The 15324-nt window shown below is 43.4% G+C and overlaps 3 protein-coding genes and 5 non-coding genes across 8 annotated transcripts; 3 read left to right on the top strand and 5 right to left on the bottom strand.

The window, feature by feature from the left end:
* Nucleotides 1-2307: 2307 nt before the first annotated feature.
* On the bottom strand, nucleotides 2308-2379 carry TRNAM-CAU (transfer RNA methionine (anticodon CAU)). Its single transcript has one exon. It is a non-coding gene; the product is annotated as a tRNA-Met (tRNA).
* A 400-nt stretch (nucleotides 2380-2779) lies between these two features.
* Nucleotides 2780-3091, bottom strand: LOC129339775 (histone H4). The gene has a single exon (XM_054994358.1). It carries the CDS (start codon nucleotides 3089-3091, stop codon nucleotides 2780-2782), a length of 312 nt encoding a protein of 103 aa, XP_054850333.1.
* Nucleotides 3092-5978: 2887 nt separating this feature from the next.
* LOC129338188 (histone H2B 1/2/3/4/6-like) lies at nucleotides 5979-6359 on the bottom strand. The gene has a single exon (XM_054992230.1). The coding sequence runs from the start codon at nucleotides 6357-6359 to the stop codon at nucleotides 5979-5981; it is 381 nt and encodes a 126-aa protein (XP_054848205.1).
* Nucleotides 6360-6852: 493 nt separating this feature from the next.
* Nucleotides 6853-7361, top strand: LOC129338184 (histone H2A-IV). The gene has a single exon (XM_054992227.1). The coding sequence runs from the start codon at nucleotides 6864-6866 to the stop codon at nucleotides 7251-7253; it is 390 nt and encodes a 129-aa protein (XP_054848202.1). The 5' UTR covers nucleotides 6853-6863; the 3' UTR covers nucleotides 7254-7361.
* A 545-nt stretch (nucleotides 7362-7906) lies between these two features.
* TRNAF-GAA (transfer RNA phenylalanine (anticodon GAA)) lies at nucleotides 7907-7979 on the top strand. The gene has a single exon. It is a non-coding gene; the product is annotated as a tRNA-Phe (tRNA).
* A 5526-nt stretch (nucleotides 7980-13505) lies between these two features.
* TRNAN-GUU (transfer RNA asparagine (anticodon GUU)) lies at nucleotides 13506-13579 on the bottom strand. Its single transcript has one exon. It is a non-coding gene; the product is annotated as a tRNA-Asn (tRNA).
* A 497-nt stretch (nucleotides 13580-14076) lies between these two features.
* On the bottom strand, nucleotides 14077-14148 carry TRNAP-CGG (transfer RNA proline (anticodon CGG)). The gene has a single exon. It is a non-coding gene; the product is annotated as a tRNA-Pro (tRNA).
* Nucleotides 14149-14766: 618 nt separating this feature from the next.
* TRNAD-GUC (transfer RNA aspartic acid (anticodon GUC)) lies at nucleotides 14767-14838 on the top strand. Its single transcript has one exon. It is a non-coding gene; the product is annotated as a tRNA-Asp (tRNA).
* The last annotated feature ends 486 nt before the right edge of the window (nucleotides 14839-15324 follow it).

Raw genomic sequence — 15324 nt, 5'->3', positions numbered from 1 at the left:
TCCACATTCCAAATGGGTCGCCCTTCCCCCTTTCCCTGCCCACCATACACAAGGGAAGAAAAGGGTGGAGGTGTGGGTTGGTGAACCTCTAACTCCTCAAGCATGGGGAGGCAGATGGACCATATGCTCCCCCCCTCCCCCACTGACAGGAGACCGGCAGGGAGGCTAATTAGATGGATCCAGTGCTGGCCTCAACTGTACGCCTGGCGGAACATCTCTGTCGTACAGGCCCGCCGAAAAGATACAAGATCTTGGCAGGCCTGAGTGTCTTCCGACAGAGAGTTCCGCCAGGTTGGGGCCAGGACAGAAAATGCCCTAGCCCTGGTCGAGGCCAGCCGAGCCTCCCTTGGGCCAAGGGCCACCGGTAGGTGTTTACTTGCAGATCTAAGAACTCTCCGAGGTACATATGGGGAGAGGCGGTCCCTCAGGTATGCTGGACAGTGGACAGTTCAATGACAGTGTCGACCCAGTGTGCTGCAGCATTGAAAAAGACAAAGTCTATGCTGGGGGATTGAAAATGAAACAGTCAATAGTATGTATAGATCTGCGGTTGTGGCCTCATTTGGAATACTGTGCACAGTCCCAGTCACCAAATCTCAAAGGATATTGTAGAGCTAGAAAAAAAAAGTACAGAGATGATTAAAAGTTTGGAGCACCTTTACTATTAGGAAAGGCTGTTGAATTGGGGGCTTTTCAGTTTAGGAGGGGATGGCTGAGGGGGGAGGCATGATAAGGGTTTATCAAACTGTGCATGTGGCAGAAAGAATACAGAGAACTTTGTCTCCCTCTCACAAACACTAGAAGTCAGCACTCACTGAATTTGACGGGCAAGAGTTTCAGGACAGGACAGACAAAAGGAAGTAATTCTTTACGCAACTTGTGATTAAAATGGGGCATTCTCTGCCAGAGAACGTCTGCAGGTATAGACAGCTTTAAAATGAAGTTAAGATTCATGGAGGAAAGGTTAACCAGTGGCTAGTAGCCATGGTGACTTAAGGGAATGCCAGTGTTGGAAGGAAGTACTCCAGCCTCTTCTGCTCTGGTATTGACCCTCTGCGGTAACTAGTATGCCACTGTCTGAGACAGGATGCTGGACTTCATGATGGCCCACCCTTATATCCTCTGCGGAAAATAAAGGATACGGTGCATGAAGGTTTTTACAAAACAAATGAGTTTAGATAACACTTTTGAGAGCATAGATCCAGAGGATTTAGCCATGTTAGTCTGTAGTAGCAAAATCAAAAAGAGTCCAGTAGCATCTTTAAGACTAACCAACTGTATTGTAGCATAAGCTTTTGTAGCATAAGCTTTCGAGAATCACAGATGCATCTGACGAAGAGAACTGCGATTCTCGAAAGCTTATGCTACAATAAAGTTTGTTAGTCTTAAAGGTGCTACTGGACTCTTTTTGACTTTTGAGAGCATCAGTCTACTTACTACAGGGCTTATTTTTGAAATCCTAAGCAGGTCTTAGAATCCTACTCAAGTCTTTTCAGTGGGGTTTTCTCTCAGTAAAGTGTCCTTAGGGTGGTACTGGAAACGTGTTTATAGAACACAGTTGGGACTGCCAGTAGAATTCTCTGGATACTTTCTTTTTTCTCCCCAGTGGGGGCCCAAAAAGCAGCTTGTGTAATTCTATCATTTTAACCTCACAGTAACCCTATGAGCTAAATTAGGCTGAGTGTGTGAGTGGGGGCCCAAAGCCACCTAGCAAGTGTAATAGGGATTTGAACCCAGATCTGGTCTGACACTTTTAACTGCTACATCACCCTGGCTGTTCAGGACCTAGAAATCTGAATATTGGCAAATATATATTTTGAGCCCCCCTTTCCACACACACCCAATACTGGGAAAAAATATAAGTAAAAATATTTGTACAGCTGTAAAAATGTAGAAAAATGCATTTTTAAAAAACAAAATATCATTTCCTGCATAACACTCAATTAACTTTATTACCATAATCAGAGGGTTTTTAAAAATAGTGCTACACAAGGAGCATTTCTGTGTATTTTCTGCAATGGTTTATTTCCTAAGATACTGCCCCCCAAAATGTATAAAACTGGTCCAAACAAGAGCAAAAACCTTGGAGTAAGATAGATGGAACATACCATTCAGTACCTTTGGGTTTCATTATCATGTCCAGCCCCTTATGTGGATTGAACGAATATTTTATTGATCTTATTTTTAAAAACCTTGAATAAAGTCTATAAATGAAGAAGCTCTCGTTCATGCCTTTTAATTAAAAACAATATCAAAGACTCAAAGTGCTTCCAAAATTCAAGCTAGGGGGAAAAAAAGCACTGAAATTAGCAGAGGATGGTTTCGATCCATCGACCTCTGGGTTATGGGCCCAGCACGCTTCCGCTGCGCCACTCTGCTTACAGCTATAAAAGAGTCTTGTACCACCAAGATAAAATGCCAGGCTACCTTCCCTATAGGACAAATTACAAAAACGAGGAGCAGCTTCAACTAGTTAACAAAAACGACAGATCTTGGAATACGTATTTTTCAATGAGAATATCAAATACAGGGCTCAACTATGAAGAGAAAACCCGAGAAAAAAAAATCAAGAACGCAATGCTTATTCAGTATTAACAGAAATGAACGTATGACGCTAACCTCGAATCTAGTTAGAAACAAAAAAATGTGTAACAGGCAATGCAGTTAACTAACACTGGAAGAACTAAACGCAAGTGAACACAGCCGTTTTATGGAGAAAGGGGGCGGCCCTGAAAAGGACCTTTGTGGTGGTTGGCAAGGGCAGGAGGCGAACAGGCGCTCAGCCGCCGAAGCCGTAGAGAGTGCGGCCCTGGCGCTTGAGGGCGTAGACCACGTCCATGGCGGTGACGGTCTTCCTCTTGGCGTGCTCGGTGTAGGTCACGGCGTCGCGGATGACGTTCTCCAGGAAGACCTTCAGCACCCCGCGGGTCTCCTCGTAGATGAGGCCGGAGATACGCTTGACTCCCCCGCGCCGGGCCAGGCGGCGGATGGCGGGCTTGGTGATGCCCTGGATGTTATCCCGGAGGACCTTGCGGTGCCGCTTGGCGCCGCCTTTCCCCAGCCCTTTGCCTCCTTTGCCTCGACCAGACATCCTCTCTCAACAAAACAATCAACTTAATGCACAAAAACAGCCGCGCTTCCTAATTAAATAGAACAATATCCGACCAGAAGGAAAACTTAAGGAGGGGTTCATTTGCAAAAACCGCGGGCAACGTTCGTTCTAACCAATCCACGCCAGGCATTTGTTTTCAAACGAGCCAATCAACATTCAGCTCGTTTTCCTCGCAGTCAAAGAAAGGTTGGCGCCTTTTTACCAATTTCCCGCTTGTAAACTTAACTTCGTCTTATTCTAGTCGAATATATTGCTTGTAATTTATTCCTTTTCTTATTTTCCTTAAATGTCTGGAGGCGAGTTACCGAAAATAAAAGCTTAAGAAATACTACACATTAACAATACTTCATCTTTTTAAAAAAATACTGCAGAGCTGCAGCAATGTTAAAATTCACAATTATTTCCGGAAGACTTTAGATTTGAATGTAAATTTTTCTCTGTGATGGCTGAACACGACAAAAAAGTACTCGGCAACACCAAACTGTAGGTAATGGTACCAGGTCCCCTTTTTCGTTTCACTTAGACAGAAAAGGGTAGCAACTCCAGGGTTCTGAGTGCTGCTCCTATTTTTGTTTCATACAAAGCAAATGTATTGCTGCATTTGGGGTGGGGGATTGCTTGAGGAGAGAAATCCCTTAACAGATAGCAAGATCTTTATTGACATGTCATAGAAAGCTCTGTGCTAACAAATGTGCTGACCTTTAAAGGTGCCACTTGCAATTTCGGTTGCCATCTCCTCTAAAATCTGCACAAAAGAGGTTTCTTAGGCATTCCTGGCTTATATTTCTCAAAGCTACAAACTGCAAACGTTTTGGTTCTTGGAGCACGCCTTTTTCTCTCCAGTGAATGTCTAGCCTAGCAGTTCTGGAGAACACAAAACCTTGCACTTATTGGTTTATGGTATTTTACTTGCCCTCCTTATAATGTAGAGAAGTTAGCCGTGTTAGTCTGTGGTAGCAAAATCAAAAAGAGTCCAGTAGCACCTTTAAGACTAACCAATTTTATTTTAGCATAAGCTTTCGAGAATCAAGTTCTCTTCGTCAGATGCCTGTATCAGGCATCTGACGAAGAGAACTTGATTCTCGAAAGCTTGTGCTAAAATAAAATTGGTTAGTCTTAAAGGTGCTACTGGACTCTTTTTGATTTTCCTTATAATGTGTAACACTGGGGTTGGAGGGGGGGGGGCGTTCTTCGTGGATCGCTATGGCTCCCTATAATGTATATCCCTGTAAAACTCAAGTCTTATTTTCTGGTAGGTTTCTTGTGCTTGTACAAGCAATGGGTAAATATTAACATTTATGAATATGAACATTTATTCAGTATTGCTTTTTTAACCTGCCCTGAACTGTTTACATGGGCTGAAAAAGAAAAATGTCTAAATCAACCGCTGCCTGTATACCTGCATTCTTTGTCCTGGCCCGCACCTTATGGAATAGCTTACCTGAAGAGTTAGGGAAAGCTGCCACTCTCCTGGCCTTCCACAAAATAGGCAAAACTGAATTGTTCAAAAGGGCTTTTTGCTCAGATAGGGAGGAGTGTGTTAGTCTGTAGTAGCAAAATCAAAAAGAGTCCAGTAGCACCTTTAAGACTAACCAATTTTATTTTATTAAGGTGCTACTGGACTCTTTGATTTTGCTCAGATAGGAGATCTATCCATTTCTATAAGGAAATGGTTTCAAAGAGATGCATAAAGAGATTGAGAGTGTAGGCTTTACTACTATTTACTGTCTGTTGCTGTGAAAGTGACCTTACTGGATAGTTTCTGTGTTGTTTAATAATCACATTGTTTAAGAATTATTCTCGCTAATGTTTGTCAGCAATGTGAAAACAGCAATGTCTAATGTAATAACATAAATGAAGTTCCTAATTTGAATGAGTTTAGCAGCATAATTCAAACCACTCTGAACTCAAATTTGTGCTGGGATGCAATTTACTACAGTGGTACAGCTGGTTGTTAGAGCAGTGAGAGAAGGCACACATCGGGGCAATGGCATAATATGTATTAACAGGAACTGTATTGAATTGAATGTATCTGAATTGGAACTTTTGCTGGTTTAAAATCTTTGCAAATTTGAATTTATTTACCCCATTACATTGTTTATTGAAATATCTTTGAAATTGACTGTACTGACTCATACTGTGTAATCCACTTTAACACTCAGTGAGAACGACAAACTGTAAATAATGTAAATAACTCAGAAGCCATTCTCTCAGGCTAGAGCGTTGCCAGCCTTAACAGCGAGTATACTAGTAGCAAAATCAAAGAATCCAGTAGCACCTTTAAGACTAACCAACTTTATTGTAGCGTAAGCTTTCGAGAATCACAGTTCTCTTCCTCAGATGCATGGAGGGCAAGAAGAAACTGGTCAGATATATAGGTGGAGAGGGGAGGGGGTAGATGCAAACAGTAGCTTCTGATATGGAGATCAGTTTGCTTCTGTTAAGGAAGTCAGTTACTTCTAATAACGAGATAACCATACATAGTCTCTATTCAATCCCAGCCTGACTGAATAAAATTTACATATGAATTCCAATTCAGCAGCTTCCCATTGGATTTTGTTTTTGAAAGGTTTCTGTTGCAAGTTTGCTGTTTGCTTAGCAACTGGAAAAATTGCTTTGGAAACTACCTCAAATAAAGAAATCAGACTTTACATACACTGTATGTAAGGCTAGAACACTACAGCGTTGAAGTGATCCACTGAAGCAAAATTACACCCACATCGAGGAAGCTTGCATATTTAATAAAATAGATGGTATACATAAGAAATTTTTAAGTGACAACGGCACTCTTCTGTGAGACAAGTGGGTGGCTCTGAAAAGAGCCTTTGGGTTCGAGATGTGCCGCTTCTCGGGTAAGGGAAGCGGCTCACTTGGAGCTGGTGTACTTGGTGACGGCCTTGGTGCCCTCGGAGACGGCATGCTTGGCCAGCTCGCCGGGCAGCAGGAGGCGCACGGCCGTCTGGATCTCGCGGGAGGTGATGGTGGAGCGCTTGTTGTAGTGCGCCAGGCGGGAGGCCTCGCCGGCGATGCGCTCGAAGATGTCGTTGACGAAGGAGTTCATGATGCTCATGGCCTTGGACGAGATGCCCGTGTCCGGGTGTACCTGCTTCAGCACCTTGTACACGTAGATGGAGTAGCTCTCCTTGCGGCTCTTCTTGCGCTTCTTGTCGCCCTTCTTCTGCGTCTTGGTGATCGCCTTCTTGGAGCCCTTCTTGGGCACCGGCGCAGACTTGGCAGGCTCGGGCATAGTTGTACACACTCGATTTCAACTTGGATCGAAAAGAGCAAAAAGAAATACGCGAGGAGAGCGTGCCTCCTTCAATTTATATTTGTGCAGATCAAAGGCCTCCACGCGCTTTCTCGCGGGCACAAAGGGACTCGAGCCTCCGCTTTCCGATTGGCTCTTTGTGCCTCTTCCTCCACAAGCATTGGTTCTTCCGACTCATCCAAATCGTCACAATGGCTGGCGTGGGCTGCTCGCGTTTTCATTGGCACACACGAGGATCCGCGTTTTCATTGGGCATTGTGCGGCGACTTGAAGACTCAGCCAATAGAGAGTCGCATTATGCCCCACTTTCAAGAGTCAGCCAATAGGAAGTCGCATTCTGCCGCGCTTTCAAGATTCAGCCAGTAGGGAGTCACAAATGGAATCTCCGGGAGGAAATAAAATGATCCGGAGCGGCGCACAAAGCTTTATCTCACTCTAGACTTTTCTCAACGAGGAGAGCCAAATAGTTTTGCTCGGCTCACGATGTCTGGACGCGGCAAGCAAGGAGGCAAGGCCCGCGCCAAGGCCAAGACCCGCTCTTCCCGCGCCGGGCTGCAGTTCCCGGTGGGCCGCGTGCACCGCCTGCTGCGCAAGGGCAACTACGCCGAGCGGGTGGGCGCCGGGGCTCCCGTCTACCTGGCCGCCGTGCTGGAGTACCTGACGGCCGAGATCCTCGAGCTGGCCGGCAACGCGGCCCGCGACAACAAGAAGACGCGCATCATCCCCCGCCACCTCCAGCTGGCCATCCGCAACGACGAGGAGCTCAACAAGCTGCTGGGCAAGGTCACCATCGCCCAGGGCGGCGTCCTGCCCAACATCCAGGCCGTCCTCCTGCCCAAGAAGACCGAGAGCCACAAGGCTAAGGCAAAGTAAATCTTCCCTGGAAGGCAAAAGGAAGCAACTCTGTTCCGGAGAGAACAACACAAAAGGCTCTTTTAAGAGCCACCCACCCCTTCAGAAACGAGCTGGTTTACTTTGATTGCATTGATGCATTTCCCTTTTCTGGGAAAAGTTGGGATTTCATGAAGAAACGCGATTCAGAGTTCTAAAGAGTTATTAAAACTGAATGGTTGATTTTTAATTTTTTTGACGCACAGGACGTCCATATGTGTTTTCACTTACATTGTTAACTTGTGTAGTTTCAGGTAGGTAACTGTTGGTCTACAATAGAGAAGAGATCTGCGTCCAATAGTACTTTAAAAACCAACTAGATGCTCAAGGTATGAGCTTTCGAGAATAGGCGATGTCTTCAAACATTCTGAAAATCTTTTTGGTCTCTTAAGGTGTCACTAGATTCTAATCCTGCTGTTCTACTGCAGAGCCATCTAAAACTGATAAAAAGGCTGGTAATAGAAATAGCACCCAACATTTTGTAGCTAGGAAACCCAACAAGTTTGCAACAAGGAAGCAGAAACGAAGTGCACGCTCCTGTGTCAGTACATATCACTTAAATACGGTTGTATTTTATAATGCATGGCTTCCTGTTCCTATTCCTGGCAAAGGAACGTGGAAGTAAAAAATGTGCGGCCGAAATAGCTCAGTTGGGAGAGCGTTAGACTGAAGATCTAAAGGTCCCTGGTTCGATCCCGGGTTTCGGCAGAGTAAATTAACTTTTAATTCCGTTAATTATTCTCTTTTATTTTCTACATATAGTATAGTGTTCTGCAAGAACAAGGTAGGCACAGATCTTGTCTCATCAGTCGTTCTGGTTGCAGGTTTTTGTACCAAACTTAAGCCAAATAGGTAGAGAAGCTGGTGGCTACAGCTAATGTTTGTTGCCACATACGATTAATTTATACAAAAGTCTGTGTTGTAAGTCCTTTAACAGGAATCTGTGCCTGCATGTATGTGTGAGTAGGAATGTTGTTACAGTACTGAAGTACAGGCTTGTTCCACACAAATTCTAAAACTCAGTTGCATTCCATTCTCTCAGCCAATAAACCACCAGTGAACCATAAGTGAATAATTCCGTCTCCTAAAATGTTTACTTTCTGATGTTTGTTTATTTTCATGCCACCTCTCCAGGAACTTGCATTTGGAGACTTACAAAATAAAAATAATAAAAACAAAACATTAAAAAACAATTAAAATCCAGCATTAAGGCCCTTGCAGAACATAGAAACGTAGGTTATAAAAACAGACTAAGACAGCTGAAAACATCAGTTTCTAGGTTTGGCACCTAGAAGAAATGTAACCAGGCAAGCCTCAAAGGGAAGAGCATTCCACAGATGAGGTTGCGCTACTGAAAAAAGTCTTGTCTCTTGTTGCCACCCACCTCACTTCTGAAGGTGGGGCACAGAGAGTAGGGATTGAGAGGCAGATTGTAACTGGCAGGCAGGGCAACATGGGAAATTGTTTCTTGGAAGGTATGTGGACACATTTATTTATTCAATAATGAAGGAAAGGCAGGGTTCCTAACACAGGAACGCTGATTATCACGTAGGGTGTAAACACCATCAAACCAATAGAAAGGCCACATTTTAAAAAGAATGTAAGGGTATAATAGCAGACTGTCCTCAAAACAAACAATTGACAAATTATTTTTAAAGTTTTGTTTAATCTCCACCTCCTGACTGGGTTTATTATCCAAGACATCTCACTGTCATTAAATACATTGTCAATAAAACAAAAAAGTTAAACACATAAAACTTAAAATGTGGCAAGACTGAAAAATCATAGATCAGGTTAATAATATGACTTTCTCTGCGTGCCTATAATGTAACAGTTGGCACTTGAATGGACATATCCAGAGACAGTGTTCCACAAATAGAGCAAGACTGTGGAGGGGGAAAGGCCCTTTCCCGGTTGCTATGCAAAGGGGATCGGAAGCAAGTGATTGATCACTGGGACAGATCCATACAAGACCAGTTGATCCTTTAGATGCTACAGTTCAAGCCCAGTTAGTACTTTGGAGTTCAAACCAGCAGATTGGAACAGAACATAGGAAGAGCTACGCCAGATCGGATCAGTGGTCCCGGAGGGCCAACAGCAGGGCTGTCACCTCCTGGCGCTGGGATTCAGAGATTTACTGCCTCTAAATATGGAGCTTCCCTTTACCTAGTAGCCATTGATGAATCTATCCTCCATGGATTCATCTAACCTCCTTTCAAAGCCTCTTAAAATTGTGTCCGGATTCTGGAAACATTGTCAGTCACTGACTATCTTTAAGGGCTTGAAAATATAATAGGCTATCTGTTAACATTCATTCGAAATGTGGTGCTGGAGGAGAGTTTTGCAGGTACCCTGGATGGCCAAAAAGACAAATAAGTGGGTTCTAGATCAAATCAAGCCAGAATTCTCCCGAGAAGCTAAAATGACAAAACTGAGGCTATCGTATGCTGGTCACAGCATGAGAAGACAGGATTCTCTGGAAAAGTTAATAATGCTAAGGAAAGTGGAAGGCAGTAGGAATAGAACAACAACAACAACATCATTTGATTTATATACCGCCCTTCAGGACAACTTAATGCCCGCTCAGAGTGGTTTACAAAGCATGCCATTATTATCCCCACAACAAAACACCCTGTGAGGTGGGTGGGGCTGAGAAAGCTCCAGAGAGCTGTGACTAGCCCAAGGTCACCAAGCTTTAGGAACACCTAAAACAAGATGGCTTGACTCAATAAAGGAAGCCACGTCCTCCAGTTTTCAAGATCTGAGCAAGTCTGTTCATAATAGTATATTTTGGTGGTCTTTCATTCATAGGGACGCCATAGGTCGGAGGCAACTTGACAGCACATAACACACACACATCAGTTAACAGTCCAGCCTCTGTATCCTGAATCAATATTAAGTTTCCCTTTTCTCTTCATACCACCCCCATGTATAATGCATTGCCATAATGGAAATGACCTGCTGAGGTATGATTAACAGGGCAAAGGTCACAGTCCTCCCCCTGCCCCCCACACCCAGGAAAGCCTGCAACTGGTACAATTAAAGTCCAGTAGCACCTTAAAGACTAACAAAACGTATCTTTTAAGTCTCATTGGACTTTAGTTTTCATTTGTAAGATGGGACTTAATACTCCCATACTGAAGCCCTAATTCTTTAGCCGCGGTCAAGTCTACCACTCACCAGTAGCTCCTTCATATTGTCTGGTGGGGACTTCAGTCAAAAACCAACAGGGCCAGTGTGGTCAGGTGTTTAGTGTGTTGGCATAGGATCTGGCCAACGGAGGTTCAAATCCCCAGACTGCCATGGAAGCTTGCTGGGTGACCTTTGTAGGAAAATTAGCAGAGTTAAAAGCAAGATTGCACACTGGAATTAATGAGAACAGACACACACTCCAGTATAGCTCTGTAAGAATACTTTACTACATAAAGGATAAAAAATAGGGTTACATTGGGAGAAAAATGCTGGCCTGACTACATCTTGCTAGAAAAGGTATTTCAAGACTGAGAGAGAGAGACTCTAACTCTGAGACAAAGAGCAATAAAACTTCAGTATGTAGCATCACTTAATTGCCCCCCAATAAATAGGTTGCCCAATAGAAAACCCTAATTCTACTTCATTAAGACTAGCAATTCCCCTTTCCTTGGTGAGAATCCTTACTCGAGGCCTAAGTGGTTACATGCACATAAGTTTACTAAGTAACACAAACAGTTTAACTTTTCATGACTGAAATGAAAACTCTTGCTAAATCCCAACAACCTTGGGCCAGTCACATACACACTCAGCCTAACCTACCTCACAAGGTTGTTGTGAGGACACAGTGGAGGTGCAGAGAATAAGGTAAGTTGCTTTGGTTACCCACTGGGGGGAGAAAGGCAAGATAGAAATGAAGCACATAAAAATATCTATGCAAGATTATAGTCTGATACATACCATGTGTGAGTGTTCAGGCTCTTACGTGCTGACTGTTCAACCACTTAGAGGGGCCTTCCAGGCACTGATCAGAATCCAAACCAAAAAAGGAAGGTGCCTTCAAATGGCGTAATGTAATAACACAAGTGGAATACCACAAATGAAGGCAAAAAACAATGAACTTGTAGCCATAATTATACCACATCAGTGAATTCAATAAACAATTACAGACAAAAATGAACAGTGAACAACCTGGTCACAAAACAGTTAACAACCAAATCAAACAAGTCAAAAATTCATGTAGCTAATACCGGACCAAAAAAATGTTGAATGCTGTTCCAGATGTTTCGCTGAAACCTCCTCGGGGCAGTTAAAGAATCCACCACATACACAAACTGTAAATTCTCATAGCACCGAAAACAAGTGGTCCATAATGGCGGCCTTCATTTGTGGTATTCCATTTGTGTTATTATCAGGGCTTTTGCGGGGGGGGGGGGGGAGAGGTGGTGGAACTCAGTGGGTTGTCCTCGGAGAAAATGGTCACATGGCTGGTGGCCCCGCCCCCTGATCTCCAGACAGGGGGGAGTTTAGATTGCCCTCCCTGCTGCTGAGCAGCCTGGAGGGCAATCTAAACTCCCCTCTGTATGGAGATCAGGGGGCGGGGCCACCAGCCATGTGACCATTTTCAAGAGGTTCCGGAACTCCGTTCCACCGCGTTCCCGCTGAAAAAAAGCCCTGGTTATTACATTGATCGGAATCCAGGCAGGTCTTTTCTAGCATGGCACCCATTCTGTGGAGTAGGCTCCCTGAAGAAGAGAGCCCCCTTATCTTTAGCAGGCCCTTCAAATCTTGCTTGTTTACCAGGGCTTCTGATGGGCTATGAATAGCAGGCATGGGAGGGGGGTCGCTTTTGAGGTATATTATTTTGCTTTACCTTTCAGTTAAAATAAAATAACTCGCCTTGAGCCAAGAGGGAAAGTGTGGTATAAATATTTAAGTAACAAATACAATAGTGATGTTAAATGGGAAGATTTATTTTTACAATACATAATAACTGAGCAGGTGTTTCAAGGATGAACCTCAATGATTTTTGTGTCCTGCTAGAGACTGCTTAAAATCAAGGCTCAAGATATTCTGATGCTGTTAAACTTTATATGTTAAGTGCGCACCAAATTCCACTAAGTTAATTTTGAAAACAATCACCTGGAAAGATCTCCTGTGCACATTTCATTGAAATTAACCAGCATTCAGGGTGCTACTCATGCATTTTGGTATCTTCTATTTATTTTCATGAGGCCTGCACCCAAAAAATTCGGATGGATTGTTTTCTCCCTAGGTCAGATCTGTCTGTCCCCCACTCATTTGTCCTCATCTTAAAGCTTAATCTCATTGTTTGGCTGGGCTTACTGTCCTTAGAATTTCAGTCTGAGTTACTTAAGTGTGAATCGAACAGCCAGCTTTTCACCTTACCTTTCTCAGTTCTAGGAAAGAGTATTTTGTCTGTTCGCCAGCCTTTACAAGGCCTCATCCTAAAGCTGTATCCTTCTCCCATGTTTCCCGAGGTGTAATCACTCTAGCAAAATAAAAGGATTTGTGGGGGCTCTCTAAAGAGCAACACATTTTTATTCTGGCCCAAGCTTTTGTAGAATACACCTCACTTCATCAGACCTGAGTCATCACCAGGCACATACATGCACAGGTCACGAGGGAGGGAAGAGCAGCATCAAAAAGGCCATGAAATGCAGGAATACAGTGGTCATAGATGCAGAGAAGTTAGCCGTGTTAGTCTGTGGTAGCAAAATCAGGAATACAGTGGGAGATTCAATTAAGTAAAATTCAAATGTAAAATTATATTTTACCCGGGGTCAACTGCATTTCACAGTCCTTTGACCTTACCATTTACAAAGAGTTTTTCCCTCTTCCTAAACCCTTATGTTAATGTCTGCCCAGTGAGGCCCTTTTACATGCACCTGCCGAAGGAAGCACTGGACATTAGGTTTAGGATAGTTTTTGAGACGCCAGAAGTCTCTCTCTGTGTTTTTGTTATTATATGCCAGGGTCATTCCACAGGCACCTGATATGATCCATAGTAATGGAAAAGGTTACAATAAACATTTAATTAGAAAGAAAACAGGAAAATCAATGAGACACCTGCACATTTTCCACCAGTAGCTCTTTCTTGGGTTCCAGCAGATTTTACTGTGGGAGAATGGAGGAGTGGCCATTCCCCTTCATATCAAGTGGACCCACTCGTGTATTCCAGTCATATTAGATACTGTATAAAGAGGGTCCAATTAACTTCGATGGAACAGCAAAAGACAATATCGTCCCTGGGTGGGCTCGAACCACCAACCTTTCGGTTAACAGCCGAACGCGCTAACCGATTGCGCCACAGAGACAACCGCAAATTGTTATTTTCTGTATGATCAGTTGTGCGACCATTTTATGACGTCACTAATGCAAAATAAAAATGTTCTTTTAATTCCTAGAACAGGATTAACTATTACCAGGATGTTTCTCGTTGTGATTTCTATCCCCAAGCCCTTTCCATTTAGGAACCGACTACATAGTCTTTAATGGCTCCAGTTTATCAGCTAAGTTGCATGTAATAACAATAGTAGTTTGGCATAAAAATGCGCTTTAAAAACTGTCAAGGACACACATGTAGGATAATGCACTTTAGGAACTGCTTGCAACTGGATTTTCCAGTTTCCTGTAGGGAAATCCGGTTGCAAACTCTTGCTGAACCGCTTTGAAACTGCATTCTCCAACGTGTGTGAGAGCAGCAGTTCCTCAATATTTCCAGAGTGTCGATTCTTAATAAGCTTGCACACTCAGTTCCTTCGGCCATTTTCGAATTGCGTTGCAAGCAAAAATAAATTTTTTTTTAAAAAGTGGGCTCGTCCGGGATTTGAACCCGGGACCTCTCGCACCCGAAGCGAGAATCATACCCCTAGACCAACGAGCCAGCTTCGGGAGAAACCGTTTGTCATTGACTTTTTAGCATTGCAACAGATCGGGCGATTACAAAATGCGAGGTTTTGTTTCGTTTACTCCCTTTCCGCCGCTGAGCAAACCTTCCCTCGCGTTGCTCCACCCACGCTTATGGCCGGAAAGAGATATTTGCAGGGTGTCCTTCCACACCCGGTTGTATTAAAGCTTGAAAGGTTGGGGGGAGATTAATATAGATCCGGCCGCTAAAACCCTTCCGTTTTCTTGATTTAAAATTATGACACTGCCCCGGTGATTTTGTGATTAAAATTATGACATACAATTAAAGAAAGCATGCTGGACATATCAGCATAAGTAGATCGTCTGGAATTGTATTCAAATACATGTAATGCATGAAAGACTTTTGGCCTCATTTTCCAGCGCTTGGGCTGAGATTTATTAGCATATGGAGAAATCATGAAAAAAGAGCCTCGGAGGATGTGCTAATTCATGTTTACTCCACCGTTAAAGAAATTGGAAAGGCAGCCTTATACAGGGCTTACGAGAAAGCGGATAGAGGAAAGACGATTCAAAACACAATGAAAAGATGGAGGCTTACATTACAGCAATATCAAGAAAGATATTTTCAACGTTCTCCTCGTTAGTATAGTGGTAAGTATCCCCGCCTGTCACGCGGGAGACCGGGGTTCGATTCCCCGACGGGGAGACTCTTCAATTATACTGAAATTTATTATGGTTCTTTCATTATTCCATTGGTATTCTGCTTATTTATTTATACTCGAGCTCCTTTGTTAATATATACATGTGGGCATGCATGCATGCAGCACTTCAGAAACGTTCAGAAGCACAACACTGCAAGAAGAGTTTGCAAACTTTAAACGTTGTCTAAGGCGAAAAGGCAAAGAAATCACATCTCCTCCTCCAAAACAATAAAATCCTAATGAACCACCTTGCACGTGGGTGAGTAATCCCTCAAAGACTAATGGATGTGTCTGTTCCAATTTTTTAAAACGCGTGTGTTTGATCTGTGGTGGTCCCCACGGGCTGCCTCAGAAGGGTATAAGTCTTCTTTAGATTGCACTTAAAGTGATCAGTATGAACAACTGTGACAAATGTGTTAATCGGAAGGGCTCTTAAAATAGCCTCCCCACGACCACCAGGACCCGTCCTTTACTGCATATTCACTGCCATA

Source organism: Eublepharis macularius, chromosome 12 (genome assembly GCF_028583425.1).
Source record: "Eublepharis macularius isolate TG4126 chromosome 12, MPM_Emac_v1.0, whole genome shotgun sequence".
NCBI lineage: Eukaryota > Metazoa > Chordata > Lepidosauria > Squamata > Eublepharidae > Eublepharis > Eublepharis macularius.
The sequence above is the reverse complement of the archived record's forward strand: the minus strand, read 5'-3'. Positions and strand labels throughout refer to the sequence as shown.